General features: G+C 43.0%; 1 protein-coding gene across 1 annotated transcript in view; it reads left to right on the forward strand.

Annotated features, from left to right (window-relative positions):
- The window catches only part of LOC311315685 (anoctamin-8-like), a gene marked incomplete at both ends in the record, with an annotated part of 29,838 nt that overhangs the window by 4,380 nt on the left and 8,340 nt on the right, over positions 1–17,118 (forward strand). Inside the window, 7 exons of the mRNA XM_084446389.1 lie at positions 1,539–1,649; positions 3,548–3,680; positions 3,910–4,048; positions 4,308–4,404; positions 4,644–4,760; positions 5,132–5,259; positions 8,276–8,446. Coding sequence (XP_084302515.1) covers positions 1,539–1,649; positions 3,548–3,680; positions 3,910–4,048; positions 4,308–4,404; positions 4,644–4,760; positions 5,132–5,259; positions 8,276–8,446 — 896 coding nt within the window. The remainder of the gene's footprint in view (positions 1–1,538; positions 1,650–3,547; positions 3,681–3,909; positions 4,049–4,307; positions 4,405–4,643; positions 4,761–5,131; positions 5,260–8,275; positions 8,447–17,118) is intronic.

The following is a 17,118-nucleotide window of genomic DNA, read 5'->3' on the forward strand; positions in this document are numbered from 1 at the left end:
GGGGGAAAAGGAGAGGACCTAGGACAGACCCTTGTGGACCCCTGTAGTCAGGCTACACGGTTCTGACATTGACCCTCTCCATGTCACCAGGAGTAGCTCGTTAGGTAGGATGCAAACAGGGAGCGTGCAGAGCCAGTGACGCCTTTCTCCTCAAGGGTAGAGAGGAGGATCTGGTGGTCTACCGTATCAAATGCTGCTGACAGGTCTAGGAGTATCAGGACATAAGAGAGAGAGAGATCTCTCTCGCGGCATGGAGTGACTGTGTTTTAACTGAAATAACAACAAATAACAACTCCACAATTAAAGTTAGGTACATTATTTCAAGTGATATTGTATAAGAAAAAACTATTTTGAATTGAAAGGCTTAAAACATTATAATTTGAGTTTAATCTCACTTCCTGATTTGATTGAATTGAAATGAAACTGACCCAATCCTGGGCCCTTTAGTGATGGAAATGTGCTGAGGTTCGGTCTCACCCAGATCCTCCAATCAGAGCCCATCTCTACCTGCAGGAGAGGAACAGATAGGGACTAAAGGGTCATACTGAGAGGAACAGTTAAGCCCAATTTATGCTTCGTCGAGCGACATTTTTAAAACCGTCGCTCGACACTTTTGACGTCAGGGGAGACACTTTTTTGTGAAAAAAAAGTGTCGCCGAGGGCTGTCACGCACGAACAGATTTTTCTAATGTCACTGACTCCGTCACATATTGTCGCTCAAGTGTGATTGGATAGCTAGATAGAAGGCTCGTGCGTTGCCATGGATATGCTTGTTCCGCAGCCTTGTTTTAGTTCTGGCTGTCATTTGACGTTTGGCTGTCATGGAAGGAGTAGAGGAACGGCTCTCTGAGCTTGAGAGGAGATATCCTCATCTATACAATTCATCCCTGCCCCTTCACAGAGATGCCCAAGTACTGCGGAAAATAATGAAAACAAACCACAATGAAAACCGCTCTCTGAATAACCTCTTTACCTCAGATTAAACTCTTTCCCTCAGAAAGCCGCTTTTCTCAGAATGACAACAAACGCGCAAAAAAATGACAATGACAATGGCTGATTGTTTCCATAGAGACGACGCGAAGTGTCGAGCAACACTTATTTTTTGTTGAGCGACATTTGTTGAGCGACACTTTTCAAGAAGCATAAATTAGGCTTTAGGGACTACAGGGTCATACTGAGAGGGACAGTTAGGGACTACAGGGTCATACTGTGTGATTGACCCTTGACCTGTGAGAGGAGATCTGGTAGAGGCCTCTCTTTAGCAATCACACCTCTGCTCCCACGTTTAATATCCCAATCTGTCCCTCTGTCTGTCTGACTCTCGCTCTGTCTGTCTCTCTCTCTCGCTCTGTCTGTCTCTCTCTCTCGCTCTGTCTCTCTCTATCTCTCGCTCTGTCTCTGTCTCTCTCACTCTGTCTCTCTCTCTCGCTCTGTCTCTCTATCTCTCTTGCTCTGTCTCTATCTCTCTCACTCTGTCTGTCTTTCTCTCTTTCATTCTTGCTCTCTTTCTCTCTCTCTCTCTCTCTCTCTCTCTCTAGCCAAGTTATTTGTGCATCTGAACAAGGCCAAGAGCTACTTACTGTCCCGGAAGTCTTCCCTCATGAGGACGGTTCCCTGTGAAAACTGTGACATCGTCATGACATTCCCAGGTAACCTCCAGCCACCACGGTCTGGTTCTAACTCTGAAGGAATCGGTCGTTCTCATGAGAATGTAGCACACGGATCGTAAAACAATCACCCGCTTCCTTGCATCTGCTAAGTGACCAGAATGTCAGACGTAATCAAAAGTCCAGCTCTGAGAGATTGTGCTTGAGGTGTAATACCAGAGAGTACTAATTTGGCCAACACAAAGGACTAAGACAAAAGCATAAGCAAAGCAAAAGCTTCAACAACCTTCAAGTAACAATATGTCACAGCACAGAATACTGACCTGATGTGGGTGAGATGCTGTCAGGCACCACCATGCCAAAAAGTGTCCAGCTGCCAAAAAGTGTCTAGCTGCCAAAAAGTATCCTGCTGCCAAAAAGTGTCATCAGAATGGCTTTAGGAAGTATTGAATATGGACTGCATTTATATAGCACTTTTATCCAAAGCACTTTACAATGAATGGCCTCTCATTCACCCATGGCAGCATCTGCCTGCTCATTGGGCTTAGTTTGAACTTTGACAGGAGGAGGCAGGATTCAAACCACCAACCCTATGATCATTGGACAATCCACTTTACCACTGTGCCACAGCCATCAAACAAAATAAAGTGTATTTCCTCATTCATTCAATGGTTTCTTCTTAATGCTAATTACTACTGGATTATATAACAGGAAGTGTTACATAAAACACTGGTCATTCTGCAGTAATGAAAGACTGAAAACCGAAGGCCTAATGATTTTCCCTTCATTTCATAATTCTAACTATCTGTTTATGGATTGGGACTATCTCGCAGGTACAAGCTGGTGAGTGATTTATCACCAGGTCCATGGATCCTGTTCTCAGTCTATTATCACAATTTATAGCCCTGAACTATTACAGGAATGTCAAGACAGATGATTAGATGCATTTGAAATGCCATTCTGATGTGTTTGTTTTTTTCTTTTTCGTAAGAAAGACTGCCTTACAGACTAATTCTGATGATGCCTGGTCCCTTTTTGGCAGCCAGACACATTTTGGCATGACAGCTCCACCTAAAGATGCTCCATAGACATCGAACCAACTATTGAACAGTAGAATATAATTTAACTTTTTATTCACTGTTCAGACAGGGCTGAATATAAATGGTATGGTAAATGGACTGCAGTTATATAGCGCTTTCATCCAAAGCGCTTTACAATGGCCCCTCATTCACACACATTCACACACCAATGGCAGCAGCTGCCATGCAAGGTGCTAGCCTGCTCACTGGAAGCAATTTAATTGTCATTGGATGGCCTGCTCTACCACTGAGCTACAGCTGTCCCAAATGAATAATTGTCTTGGCCTCATCTCAAACAATTAAAAACACCATCACGCACAGAACATATACACAGAACATATACAATACCTACAACATTCAAGAACAGTGCATACAGACTGCTCAACTGTAACTAAAACTAAAACAATCCTTATGTATTGCAGGATTTGGTATTTAGTCCTTGTGCCTTTTTGTTGTACTTACTGCTCTACTGTATAACAACAATTTTGCCCAGGGGATCAATAAAGGTATCTATCTATCTATCTATCTATCTATCTATCTATCTATCTATCTATCTATCTATCTATCTATCTATCTATATAGCACTTTTATAAATCTGTCTGTCTGTCTATCTATCTATCTATCTATCTATCTATCTATCTATCTATCTATCTATCTATCTATCTATCTATCTATCTATCTCTATCTATCTATCTATCTATCTATCTATCTATCTATCTATCTATCTATCTATCTGTGTCTGTGTCTGTGTCTGTCTGTCTGTCTGTCTGTCTGTCTGTCTGTCCCTCTGTCTGTCTTGATCGTCTGTTGACCGTGTGTCCTATTGAGCGATAGTTAACTCCGTCCCTCTGTCCTGCTCAGACTCCTCAGACGAACACACCCCTCTGTGGCTGCTGAACCAGATGCGGGTGTGCCTGCCTCAGGTGTCCATCCAGGTCCGCCAGCACAAACAGACCAAGGGTCACATGTTCTTCATCACCTCCACCTACGAGAGGTCAGATGCTCCCCGACCTCGTAGACCTGGGTCATATATACCTAAAACACTGAACTCGGTGCGCATGATTTAGTTAATTTGATACAATGAAAGTTAAAAAAGGGATTCAATCAAATACAGCTCAAATACTTTTTTATTTGTTTTTCCCTGCCCGTTTTTCCCCTCCCTCCACCTTCACACACACACACACACACACACACACACACACACACACACACACACACCTCAGTCTCCAGCGTGGGGCGGAGCAGCTGGGGATCCACAAGGCCGTGAAGCCGCAGTACGGCGGAGGGCAGCGAAGGTTCTCCTGTGGGGACGAGAACATCTACCTGAAAGTGGAGAACAAGCTCCTCTTCTTCACCTCCCAGGTCTGAGGGTTGGCTAGGAAACTTTTTATTCATCTCATTTTTAGGGTCTTCATAGGTGGTCTATAGTATCAACACATATTCAGTGATTATCGTTAACCAGTTGTTTCATTTCAAACAGAGTTGCAGATGCTAGTTTGATATTGTTTTGAAAATCTGTAGATCATCTGCAGATACGTAGGTCCCTCCCCCCTACAACCTCTGCCCAATAACGTCTCTTTTTTTGGTCCGTCTTTCTTTATTCTTTCTTTGTGTTTCTCAGGAGCGTCAGAGCATCATCAAATACTGGCTGGACAACCTCCGTGCCAACCAGGGAGAGGTTCTCCACAACATCCACTTCCTGGAGGGACAGCCAATCAGTAAGTGTCTGAATATCCTCCAGGCCTTCCCCAGGGAAATCTAGAGAGTGTGTCTGTGTATGTGTGTGTGTGTGTGTGTGTGTTTGTGTGTGTGTATGCGTGATTATGTGTATATGATCATTGACTCGTACGTGTATATGTGTATGTTTGCGTTCGTGTGTGTGTACATGCATGTTTGTGTGTGTGTGCATGCCTGTGTGCATGTGTGCATGTGTGTGTGTGTGTGTGTGTGTGTCCAGTCCCAGAGCTGGAGGCTCGAGGGTTGATCCAGCAGATATTCCCCCTCCACGAGCAGAAGAACCTGGGCCAGCTCATGAGCTCCTGGGTCCAGGCCGTGTGTGAGCAGCAGCCTCTGGGTGAGGGAGACTTGCAGAGAGACCAGTTCTGAGTCAAATACTAGGGAAAATACCAACATGCACACTCTCACAATGTTGTGGTGCTGGGAGTAAATGCCCTTAAAAGTTTCAAATAAAGAATGACATACTCCCGCACACACTTTTTCTGTTTCGGTTAGATCGTCTAGTCTAATACTAACCTCAAAGTCAAATACTACCCACAAAGCTGAGCAGCTCTAATGCTCCAACCAACGGAACTCTACAGATATCAGAAATTTACTAAATACTTAAATAATAAACTTTATCTTAAAATGTCTGTATTTTGATTACTGACTGTGGGGGAGTAATGTAATTTTGCCTGCGGGTTTTCTACTGTGTGTCTGTTGCACCAGATGACATCTGTGAGTACTTCGGGGTGAAGATCGCCCTGTACTTCGCCTGGCTGGGCTTCTACACCAGCTCCATGCTCTACCCGGCCGTGATTGGCAGCCTGCTCTGGGTCCTGGGCGAGGCCGACCAGGTGATTGGTCGGATACAGATCTCACCAACTGGGCAGTGGAAACAACGCTATCAAAACAAATTGACGTTGTTTACACTGATTTTGACCTGAAATTAAACTGCGGGAGGTTTGATAAGCCGGTGTCCTGGTCTAGCACAGTGTGATCTGTTATCATAATAAAAATAATAAAAAATAATTATAATTATGTTTTTCATATAATTATCATAATTATAACTAGAAAGTACATTTCCTGGAGAAAATGTGAAGTGGGCTAGCTGCTGCAGCTGTATGTAACAGCTACTGCTAGTACTACTATGGACCGGGCAATCTCCATACACCCACCGACGAAGACCGTGCGTCTCTAGTCCACTCAGGGGCTGAATTGTGGGGTCCATGGTGTGGACAGTGGCGTGGTAGCGAGACTCCGCCCCCTCAGGTCAGAGCTTGTCGGGGACAGTGTACCCCTCTCCGGGCCACCTACCCACCCGCACTGGTGAAGACCATGTGTCTCTAGCCCACTCAGGAGCTGAGTTGTGGGGCCCGTGGCGTGGATAGTGGCGTGGTGGTGAGACTCCACCCCCTCAGGTCAGAGCCAGTCGGGGACAGTATAGTGGCCTCCGGGCAATTTCCATGCATCCACCATTGAAGACTGTGTGTCTCTAGCCCACTCGGGCTGAAAAGTGGGTTCTGTGCCGTGAATAGTGGCGTGGTGGTGAAGCTCTGCCCCTTTTGGTCATAGCCAGTCAGGGACGGTGTACTCCTCTCCGGGCTACCCACTGGCCCCCACCAGTGAAGATCATGTGTCTCTATTCCACTTTGGCTGAGTTCTGTGCTATCACATTACACCGTGTCCTAACTACACGCAACGCGAGCGAGCGTCAGCGACAAAATGCGTTCCATGGCTTTGTTTTCTATTGTTATGTCCTAACTGGATGCGAGCGACGCAGCACGAAGCGGCGCAACTTTTTAACTGCCCTTTTCACGCTCGCCCTGTTCCTATTTTCCTCCTGCCGCTCGCGTTGACAGGCGTTCATTCTTTAACTGTCTTCAGTTGGGAATATAGACAAATGACAGAACAGGAAATTTAACGGTTTCAATTAGGACAGCAAGCATGCGATGTCGCGTTCTGTTGCTCGGGTCGCAAGCAGTTAGGACACGGTGTTAGTTATAAAAGGGTGCCTGTACCTTTAAGAGAGGCTGCACATGCACACAAATTCAAAAAAAGCCACAGCTGCCACCACTCTAATCCCAACTGACACTTTGATCCTAGACATGGTCCACTTCAGACAGCTCTATCAGGAAAACTATAAATGTTACAGCTTATATATTGACACCATAGGAATCCTGAGAACTTGCAGAACATTTCTATGTATAACATGTCAGTATTAATAGCTTAAACACTGTAGGCATGGCGACAAATTGGAAAAAGGGGGAAAATGCAAAATTAGCAGCTCAAAAGTTAGTGCGGCACCATATGTTTCAATGGGGAGCGCAGTTGCCGAACAAATCGTCATACCTCAAAAACAGTAAGTCACACAGCTTAGATACTTACATTGTACGAATCAGCACAGTTGTGTGAATGTTTTGATGTATACTATGTGTATGAGCTTTCAAAACTGTAGGAGTGCCAGCAGTTTACAAAATGTGTGAATATTTTCAAAGCAACAGCTGCCACCACTCTAAAAACATAATGATACTGAACATTCCACCAGCAGTTTCAATGGCACAAAAATTACTATTAAAAGTTAAATTACTAAAAAACTATCAAAAATATAAAAAATCTGAATACATCCGGGAAACAGCTAAAGATGATGAACATTTTAAAGTTTGAATTAAGTTTCTAGCACAAAGTATGAAGAAGTAGTTAAGGGCCAAAAAAACGGGGAACTATAATAATAAGTAAGAAAGAAATAGTGGGAATATAACAAGTTGGGCAAGCTTCTACAAGCTAGCCCACCTAATTATGGCATTTATGTTTTGAGTGAGGATGAATGATTCTGTAGTGTAAACTGTCCTCTGTTGTTTGTCTTTTAAATTGTTATATTCTTGTTTTATGTTCATATCCTGTAACTGTGCTGATGCCTGTCTTGGCCAGGACCGTCTTGTAAAAGAGATTTATAATCTCAATGAGACCCCCCCTCCCTTTTTTCATGGTTAATTAAAGGCTAAATTAAAAAAATATAATTATCCAAATACCAGACATTAAAGGAGTAGTAAAGGGAAAATGCATGTTTAGCCCTGTTCTAAGGTTACTTATGATTATATACAATGGTTCAAATCGTTCAAAACATTGACAAAGCTAGCATTTTCGATAAAGTTGATAATTGCTCTACCACCATGTTGGTCATACAATGGATATGTATGGGCATCTTGAAAAATCATTCAAAAACATGTTAAACTCTCGATTTCAAAGACAAGAAGCTCACCGAGGGTGTAATTGGTGTCCGTTGGTGTTCTGACATCAAATTCGCCGCAAAGTATGAATCCAGTAGGGTTTTATTGATCATTTTATGAAATCGATTGACTTGTATTGAAGCGACCGTTGTAGATGTGTAGATTAATCCGCAGAGGGGATTCAGGAAGCGGAACTACTTACGGTAGCTATTGTTATTGTTTATGTTGCTAGGCTACCTAGTTTGCGGAGGTTTACACACGTATGTGCTGCGACTAAATAGTTCTATGCTAAATATTTAAAAAAGCCTTTCCAGATGAACTCAAATCTTACTTTATGGCGAATTATATGTCAGAACGCCAACTAACACCTACAGGTGAGTTTCTTGTCTTTGAAATCGAGAGTTTAACATGTTTTTGAATGATCTTTCAAGATGCCCATCCACATCCATTGTATGACCAAAACGGTAGTAGAGCAATTATCAACTTTCTCGAAAATGCTAGCTTTGTCAACGTTTTGATCTGAACCATTGTATATGATCATAAGTAACCTTAAAACAGGGCTAAACATGCATTTTCCCTTTACTACTCCTTTAAGCTCCCTCTGTGAAAAGTGATTGAATTCTCTACGTACCTCTGTTCCCAGACCAGCCAGGATATCTGCTGTGTGCTGTTTGCCCTCTTCAACGTGGTCTGGGCCACGCTGTTCCTGGAGAGCTGGAAGAGGAGGGAGGCGGAGCTGGCGTACAAGTGGGGGACGCTGGACACGCCCGCCGAGGTGCTGGGGGGCGGCAGGGAGCCACGCCCCCAGTTTAGGGTGAGGCCCGGACTGCCGTCACATCACTTCCTTTTATCTATGGGGGGAGAGGGGGTATAGAGAGAGATAAAGAGGAGAGAGAGAGAGAGAGGAGAGAGAGGAGAGAGAGAGGAGAGAGAGAGAGAGAGAGAGAGAGAGAGAGAGAGGACAGAGAGAGAGAGAGAGAATGTCTACGCTGCATCCTCTATCTTCCCCTCGTTCTTCATGCAGTCTGCTACTAGATACCCAGCTGGCTCAGTCGTTAGAAAATGAGACTCATGATCTCAGGGTTTTGGGTTTGGGCCCCACATTGGGTGGAAGTATTTTTAAGTATTTAATTGTACTTTGTACATGGTGCCCTTATCTTGTACATAAGTCAAATAAACTTACACCACACTTTCACAGTCATCTTTTCACCAACCCCAAGGCTCTTAGCAGCCTGTAGCAACCTAGCTCTGTCCCCCTACACACAGATCTAACAACATACAATGGAAAGAAGAGCAAGGTAGAGCTATGACTATAACCTATCCACTCCTTTCAGATCTGCGTAAGACACTAGCAGGATTGGATGGAGGATCCTTAGAGCTATACATTTTTAATACATATTTTACATTTACTTACTGTAGTTATTTAGCAGACACATTTATCCAACGTGACAACAAAAAGTACATTTGTCTAGAGTTAGTCAACCGACTGTACGTCCCAGTCATCGTCAGTAACGTCTTCAGTAAGAACCCCAGTGCAGTTTCCCTCATCCAGAGTCAGAGCTGCGTGTGTCGGACCCCTGGATTTGTTCAGCTGGGTCAGACCCCTGGATGTGTTCAACTGGGTCAGACCCCTGGATGTGTTCAACTGGGTCAGACCCTGAGACCCCTGGATGTGTTCAACTGGGTCAGACCCAGCAGTCATGTCAGAGCGCAGGGCAGCTAGTGTCTCGTGTGAGTAGAGAGTGAGTAATCTGATCACTAGTCTTGGAGAGCGCCACAGGCATTCCAGAGGGAAGGGGCCAGGGTCCGTGTCCCACGTGGGTTAGTTCATGAGAGGAGACAAAGAGAAAGAGAGAGGAGGGGGAGGGTACTCACAAGGAAGTTATTGTCACACTGCTGAGCTGTTTTCACACTGCTGAGTGGGTTCTATAGAGTGGTGGGGGGGGGTGTTCACCCCCCATCCTCAAAGAGGAGGAGGGTTCTTCTTAGAAGCATGCCCGGCTAGCTCAGTCGGTAGAGCATGAGACTCTTAATCTCAGGGTCGTGGGTTCGAGCCCCACGTTGGGCGGAGGTCTTTTGTAGGATTGTCACTCAACCTCAGTAATTCTTGTAACTATATATTGATGTGTCAATATGTGGTTAAACCCCAAAACAGTTGATCTATAAATGTATCTAAAATGGCTATATCTGAATTACTATCAACCCTAACCCCGGTTTTAGAACTCTAGGAATTGAATCAATCCTGTTCTCTGTTGAATAGTAGTCAACCTAGAGAGATATTTTCGGTGTTCATACCTTTAAGAGGTAGCAATACTTTAAAAAAAAAATAAAAAAAAATAAAATAAATTATTTTGATTGAATATGAACACAAAAACTCATTTAAAGGACAGGTTTGTAATTAAGCATTATAATCCATGTTACGATCATATACAATGGCTGATATCAAAGTTTCATCACACGGTGCACTCTCAAGATACAGCCTGTTTATTGGCGATATAGGCAATTTTTTTTGTCATAACATCAACGGACACCAGTGACCACTGGGTGAGTTTCCTGTCTTAGAAAACAAGAGATTATGGTGTTTTGGGGCGATTTTGTCTATGCACCCATGGATCCATTGAGTGTGTTGGCAGCGACGGGCTATATCTTTAGAGAGCTCCGTTTGACAAAACGTTGATATTGGCCGTTGTATATGATCGTAAATAACCTTTTAACATGGCTTATAATGCTAAATTCTGAACCTGTCCTTTAATAATACAATATACAGTATCATCCACAGAAATGGTTTGATAAGATATTTTATTGATCCCACCAGGGGGAAATACAATATACAATAAATTGTATCTTTGGAAGCATTTTTTCTCACAAAATACTCAAAAATGTTTGAATATGTGCATGTGTGTGTCCTTTCTTCTGGGTGTAAAAGTGATGGTGAATGTGCCCGGCTAGCTCAGTCGGTAGAGCATGAGACTCTTAATCTCAGGGTCGTGGGTTCGAGCCCCACGTTGGGCGGAGGTCTTTTGTAAGATGTCACTCAACCTCAGTAACTGTTGTAACTGTATATCGACGGGTCAATATGTGGTTGAATCACAAAACAATTGATCTATAAATGTATCTAAAATGGCTATATCTGAATTACTAACAACCCTAATTCCAGGTTGTAGAATTCTAGGAATACGATTGAACCAATCCTGTTCCCTGTTGAATAGTAGTCAACCTAGAGAGATATTTTCGGTGTCTAATAACATGATCCGGGAATTATCTATCTCTATTTCATTGATAGGAATCTATGGTCAGAGTTTATATCAGTTTCATGCAGGATTTTTAAAAACCTAATGAACTGTGTGTGTGTGTGTGTGTGTGTGTGTGTGTGTGTGTGTGTGTGTGTGTGTGCGTGTGCGTGTGTATGTGTGTGTGTGTTTGTATGAATATTTGCATGTGTGTTTTTTTTCTGGGTAATGAATGATGGTGAATGTGCCCGGCTAGCTCAGTCGGTAGAGCATGAGACTCTTAATCTCAGGGTCGTGGGTTCGAGCCCCACGTTGGGCGACGGCCTTTTTAAGGATGTCACTCAACCTCTGTAACTGTATATCGATGGGTCAATAGGGGGTAAACCCCAAAACAATTGATCTATAAATGTATCTAAAATGGCTTTATCTGAATTACTACCAACCCTAACCCCAGGTTGTAGAACTCTAGGAATACGATTGAACCAATCCTGTTCTCTGTTGAATAGTAGTCAACCTAAGAGATATTTTCGGTGTTCATACCTTTAAGAGGGAGCAATACTTAAAAAAACAATATTTTTTTTAAAAACTTTTTTTCTTTTGATTGAATATGAACACAAAAACTCACATTTAAAGGACAGGTAAGAAATGAAGCTTTATAATCCATGTTATACAGTTATTTACGATCATATACAATGGCCGAAATCAAAGTCTCATCACACGGTCCCATCCATCCAAGATATAGCCGGTTTATAGGCGATATAGGCGATTTTTTTGTCATAACATCAACGGACACCAGTGACCACTCGGTGAGTTTCCTGTCTTTGAAAACGGGAGATTATGGTGTTTTGGGGGGATTTTGTCTATGCACCCATGGATCCATTGAGTGTGTTGGCAGCGACGGGCTATATCTTTAGAGAGCTCCGTTTCACAAAACGTTGATATTGGCCGTTGTATATGATCGTAAATAACCTTTTAACATGGCTTATAATGCTAAATTCTGAACCTGTCCTTTAATAATACAATATACAGTATCATCCACAGAAATGGTTTGATAAGATATTTTATTGATCCCACCAGGGGGAAATACAATATACAATAAATTGTATCTTTGGAAGCATTTTTTCTCACAAAATACTCAAAAATGTTTGAATATGTGCATGTGTGTGTCCTTTCTTCTGGGTGTAAAAGTGATGGTGAATGTGCCCGGCTAGCTCAGTCGGTAGAGCATGAGACTCTTAATCTCAGGGTCGTGGGTTCGAGCCCCACGTTGGGCGGAGGTCTTTTGTAAGATGTCACTCAACCTCAGTAACTGTTGTAACTGTATATCGACGGGTCAATATGTGGTTGAATCACAAAACAATTGATCTATAAATGTATCTAAAATGGCTATATCTGAATTACTAACAACCCTAATTCCAGGTTGTAGAATTCTAGGAATACGATTGAACCAATCCTGTTCTCTGTTGAATAGTAGTCAACCTAGAGAGATATTTTCGGTGTCTGATAACATGATCCGGGAATTATCTATCTCTATTTCATTGATAGGAATCTATGGTCAGAGTTTATATCAGTTTCATGCAGGATTTTTAAAAACCTAATGAACTGTGTGTGTGTGTGTGTGCGTGTGCGTGTATGTGTGTGTGTGTTTGTATGAATATTTGCATGTGTGTTTTTTTTCTGGGTAATGAATGATGGTCAATGTGCCCGGCTAGCTCAGTCGGTAGAGCATGAGACTCTTAATCTCAGGGTCGTGGGTTCGAGCCCCATGTTGGGCGACGGCCTTTTGAAGGATGTCACTCAACCTCTGTAACTGTATATCGATGGGTCAATATGTGGTTAAACCCCAAAACAATTGATCTATAAATGTATCTAAAATGGCTTTATCTGAATTACTACCAACCCTAACCCCAGGTTGTAGAACTCTAGGAATACGATTGAACCAATCCTGTTCTCTGTTGAATAGTAGTCAACCTAAAGAGATATTTTCAGTGTTCATACCTTTAAGAGGGAGCAATACTTTAAAAAAAATAAAAAATAAAAATACTTTTTTTCTTTTGATTGAATATAAACACAAAAACTCACATTTAAAGGACAGGTAAGAAATGAAGCTTTATAATCCATGTTATAGTTATTTACGATCATATACAATGGCCGAAATCAAAATCTCATCACACGGTCCCATCCATCCAAGATATAGCCGGTTTATAGGCGATATAGGCGATTTTTTTGTCATAACATCAACGGACACCAGTGACCACTCGGTGAGTTTCCTGTCTTTGAAAACGGGAGATTATGGTGTTTTGGGGCGATTTTGTCTATGCACCCATGGATCCATTGAGTGTGTTGGCAGCGATGGGCTATATCTTTAGAGAGCTCCGTTTCACAAAACGTTGATATTGGCCGTTGTATATGATCGTAAATAACCTTTTAACATGGCTTATAATGCTAAATTCTGAACCTGTCCTTTAATAATACAATATACAGTATCATCCACAGAAATGGTTTGATAAGATATTTTATTGATCCCCCCAGGGGGAAATACAATATACAATAAATTGTATCTTTGAAAGCATTTTTTCTCGCAAAATAGGCAAAAATGTGTTTGTATGAATATGTGCATGTGTGTGTCCTTTCTTCTGGTGTAAAAGTGATGGTGAATGTGCCCGGCTAGCTCAGTCGGTAGAGCATGAGACTCTTAATCTCAGGGTCGTGGGTTCGAGCCCCACGTTGGGCGGAGGTCTTTTGTAAAATGTCACTCAACCTCAGTAACTGTTGTAACTGTATATCGACGGGTCAATATGTGGTTAAACCCCAAAACAATTGATCTATAAATGTATCTAAAATGGCTATATCTGAATTACTATCAACCCTAATTCCAGGTTGTAGAACTCTAGGAATACGATTGAACCAATCCTGTTCTCTGTTGAATAGTAATCAACCTAAAGAGATATTTTCGGTGTCTGATAACATGATCCGGGAATTATCTATCTCTTTTTCATTGATAGGAATCTATGGTCAGAGTTTATATCAGTTTCATGCAGGATTTTTAAAAACCTAATGAACTGTGTGTGTGTGTGTGTGTGTGTGTGTGTGTGTGTGTGTGTGTGTGTGTGTTTGTATGAATATTTGCATGTATGTTTTTTGTGTGTTGGCTGTAAGCCGACACACCAAGGAGAGGGAATCCTTTTTGTCCGTGCTTCTTGCATCTTGCGTCTTGCGTCGTGTTGTTGACCTGCAATTCCATTGCTGCTACCACAAGAGGCAGTAGTCCCAGAACATCAAAACCAAAAGACTCCACTGACCCCTACATGCGTAGTTTCTCTCCCTATCTGCGTGTGTGTACGGGGTGTGCAGGGGGGGGGGGGGGGGGTTGGGGGGCATTGGGAGTAATAACAATGCCAGAGAAGACCCTGTGCAAGACCCCACGGTACGCTACTGCATTATAGACAGACAGTCCTCATTACAATAGGAGTAGGACACTTCAAATCCTATAGTAATTAATTTTTGTATAGGATGTGATGCACCAGTCGCTCTACGCCTATGTGGTTTATTTTCAGTGATTAGACTGACTGTTGACTGGCACAGCTTTAGGTGGTGATGGAGAAATGAGCTTAATGTATTGATGCTTTTTTGTGCGTGACTTACAGTGCCAGCGCACCTAGTATAGCGTTCGTCCGGTCATCACTCCCTCCCTCCCTCCCCTCCGTTACTGCGGACAATGTTGGCCTGCATTTCTCTGTTGGCACCACAAGAGGCAGTAGTCCCAGCACACCAAAATCAAGAAGGACACCAAAATCAACCCGCCGATCTACACTGCACAAGTAGAGTAGTGGTGAGAGCATTGGACTCCCACCCTGGAGACTGGGGTTGAAGACCCAGTGGGGATGACTTTATGGGACTATACCCCAAACCTCCATATGTTCATCCTTTCACTCCAACCTTTACCCCTTGCCTTATAGATCAGATCCTGTCCCAACCCCAACCCATATTCTAACCCCAACCCACACTAGGGACTGGAAGAAGGACACCAAAACCCACCCGCCAATCTCCACTGCACAAGTAGAGTAGTGGTGAGAGCATTGGACTCCCACCCAGGAGACCGGGGTTCCTGGTGGGGATGACTTTATGTTATCATCAGTGTAACTGCTTTAGCCACTGACCGCTACCATTAATGTTATGGAAGCTGCTGCTAGTTGTTGTGAGCCCATGAGCTAACTGGCTATCCCGCTCTTATTGTGCTGGATTAGCATTGTAAGCATTGGAACTGATGTGTCCAGGTGACAAGACCTATCTTTATTTATCAAACATTACCGTCCTACCAGTCCCGCACAGAAACAAGCCAGCCAACACACATAAGCCAGGCTTGACCTGGCCTGGTTTTCTGGGTAATGAATGATGGTGAATGTGCCTGGCTAGCTCAGTCGGTAGAGCATGAGACTCTTAGGGGCGAATTCACTAAAGGATTGCGCAGCTTTTCCTGACGCAAAGCCTGTGCAAATAAGTCAAAAAGTATGTTTGCTATTCACAAAGCCCTCGCAAAGGGTGAAATACGGTGTTAACTGCGTTGCGTTCGTCATTGTGTTGCTCTGCGCCGGTGTTATTAGCTCATATTTAAATTAGGTAATATGGGCGGAGAATGTTCCCCTTTCTATGCAAATGAACATTATTGCAAAACCCGCCCAATTCACATCGGCGCAAATTGCCTCACGCAGTTAAAGTGAAATTAATACCGTTTTCAGAAACGTGGTGGTATTTAAGCGCAAGGGGTGTGTCGCGGCCAGCCTGTCCGCTGATCATGGCAGCAGCGATTGTTGCGAGGCGAAGGCATCGCAATGCCAGGCATGTTGTTCGTGAGAGAATATTTAGAAGAAGGTCACTTTTTGATTTAACACTAGAACCACCGCGGTAACTGTTTGGACACCAGAGCGCGCAGCTCTTCAGCCAACTGGAGGATGAAGTCACGTCTGGGGAGGCTCAGTTGACTATGCGTCTCTCCACCCGTCCCCAGCGAGTCCAAGCTCCCCCAATGAATATAATAGCCTACATAGCACGAAACTGTGCGTATAATAGTCTATACGCGAAACTGCGCATTCCCTATAGCTGTTCATTGAACGGCTGGGGGCCGACATAGGTATAAATAAATAAATAAAAACATAGCCTACACAATATTTGTTTTATTTGAATGGTCTTGAAAATATTTTGCTTTTGTATCATAGGTGACGGCAGGTATCATCTTCAGCCATGGATGTAATCCTTCCAACGTTGGAGAGGCGGCGTACAACCGGGCTCACATCAGGACGCGCGGTGTGATTGAGTGCACATTTGGAATCCTGAAAAGCCGTTTAGATGCCTAGATCGTACCGGTGGGGCAATGTTATACACTCCCCCAAAAGTATGCCAGATCATCGTGCTGCAACTTGCATAACATAAAATGAAATTTTTTCCTTTGTTCGTCTTTTTAAATCATTCCACCTCCGTTTGCAGTCTTCCGCGTTTACACACACAAATGGCACTGACTGATTGGGAAATTAAACCCCAAATATGATTTTTTGCTGCAGTCGTGATATTTTTTGCCGAAAGCTGTGAGACATGTTTTTGAACCTCGTCCGTGAGGCCTTCAAGTTCGCTGTCTGAAAATCGTATTTTTCTTTTTCTGTCTGCCATCGTCCAATGATATGCATACGAGTTGTATGCGCTGTATGCGCAGTATTTATAGTCATTTCCTATATCAGCAGCAAATTGCACTCAGCCGCAAACACCGAATGGGCGTGTTTGCGCTGGGATATTATTAGCGCAATGTCTTTAGTGAATAGGTTTTTAAAACGGAGCACATAGCGGGCGCAACTGACGCGCAATATTATGGTGCAATTAGCGGGCGCAATTTGCTTTAGTGAATTCGCCCCTTAATCTCAGGGTCGTGGGTTTGAGCCCCATGTTGGGCGATGGCCTTTTGTAGGATGTCACTCAACCTCAGTAACTGTTGTAACTGTATATCGACGGGTCAATATGTGGTTAAACCCCAAAACAATTGATCTATAAATTTATCTAAAATGGCTATATCTGAATTACTACCAACCCTAACCCCAGGTTGTAGAACTCTAGGAATACGATTGAACCAATCCTGTTCCCTAAAAAAATAAAATAAACCAATTACTTTTTTTCTTTTGATTGAACATGAACACAAAAACTCACATTTAAAGGACAGGTAAGAAATTAAGCATTATAATCCATGTTATACAGTTATTTACGATCATAT

The sequence above is a fragment of the Borostomias antarcticus genome, assembly GCF_949987555.1.
Source record: "Borostomias antarcticus genome assembly, chromosome: 12".
Classification (NCBI taxonomy): Eukaryota; Metazoa; Chordata; class Actinopteri; order Stomiiformes; family Stomiidae; genus Borostomias; species Borostomias antarcticus.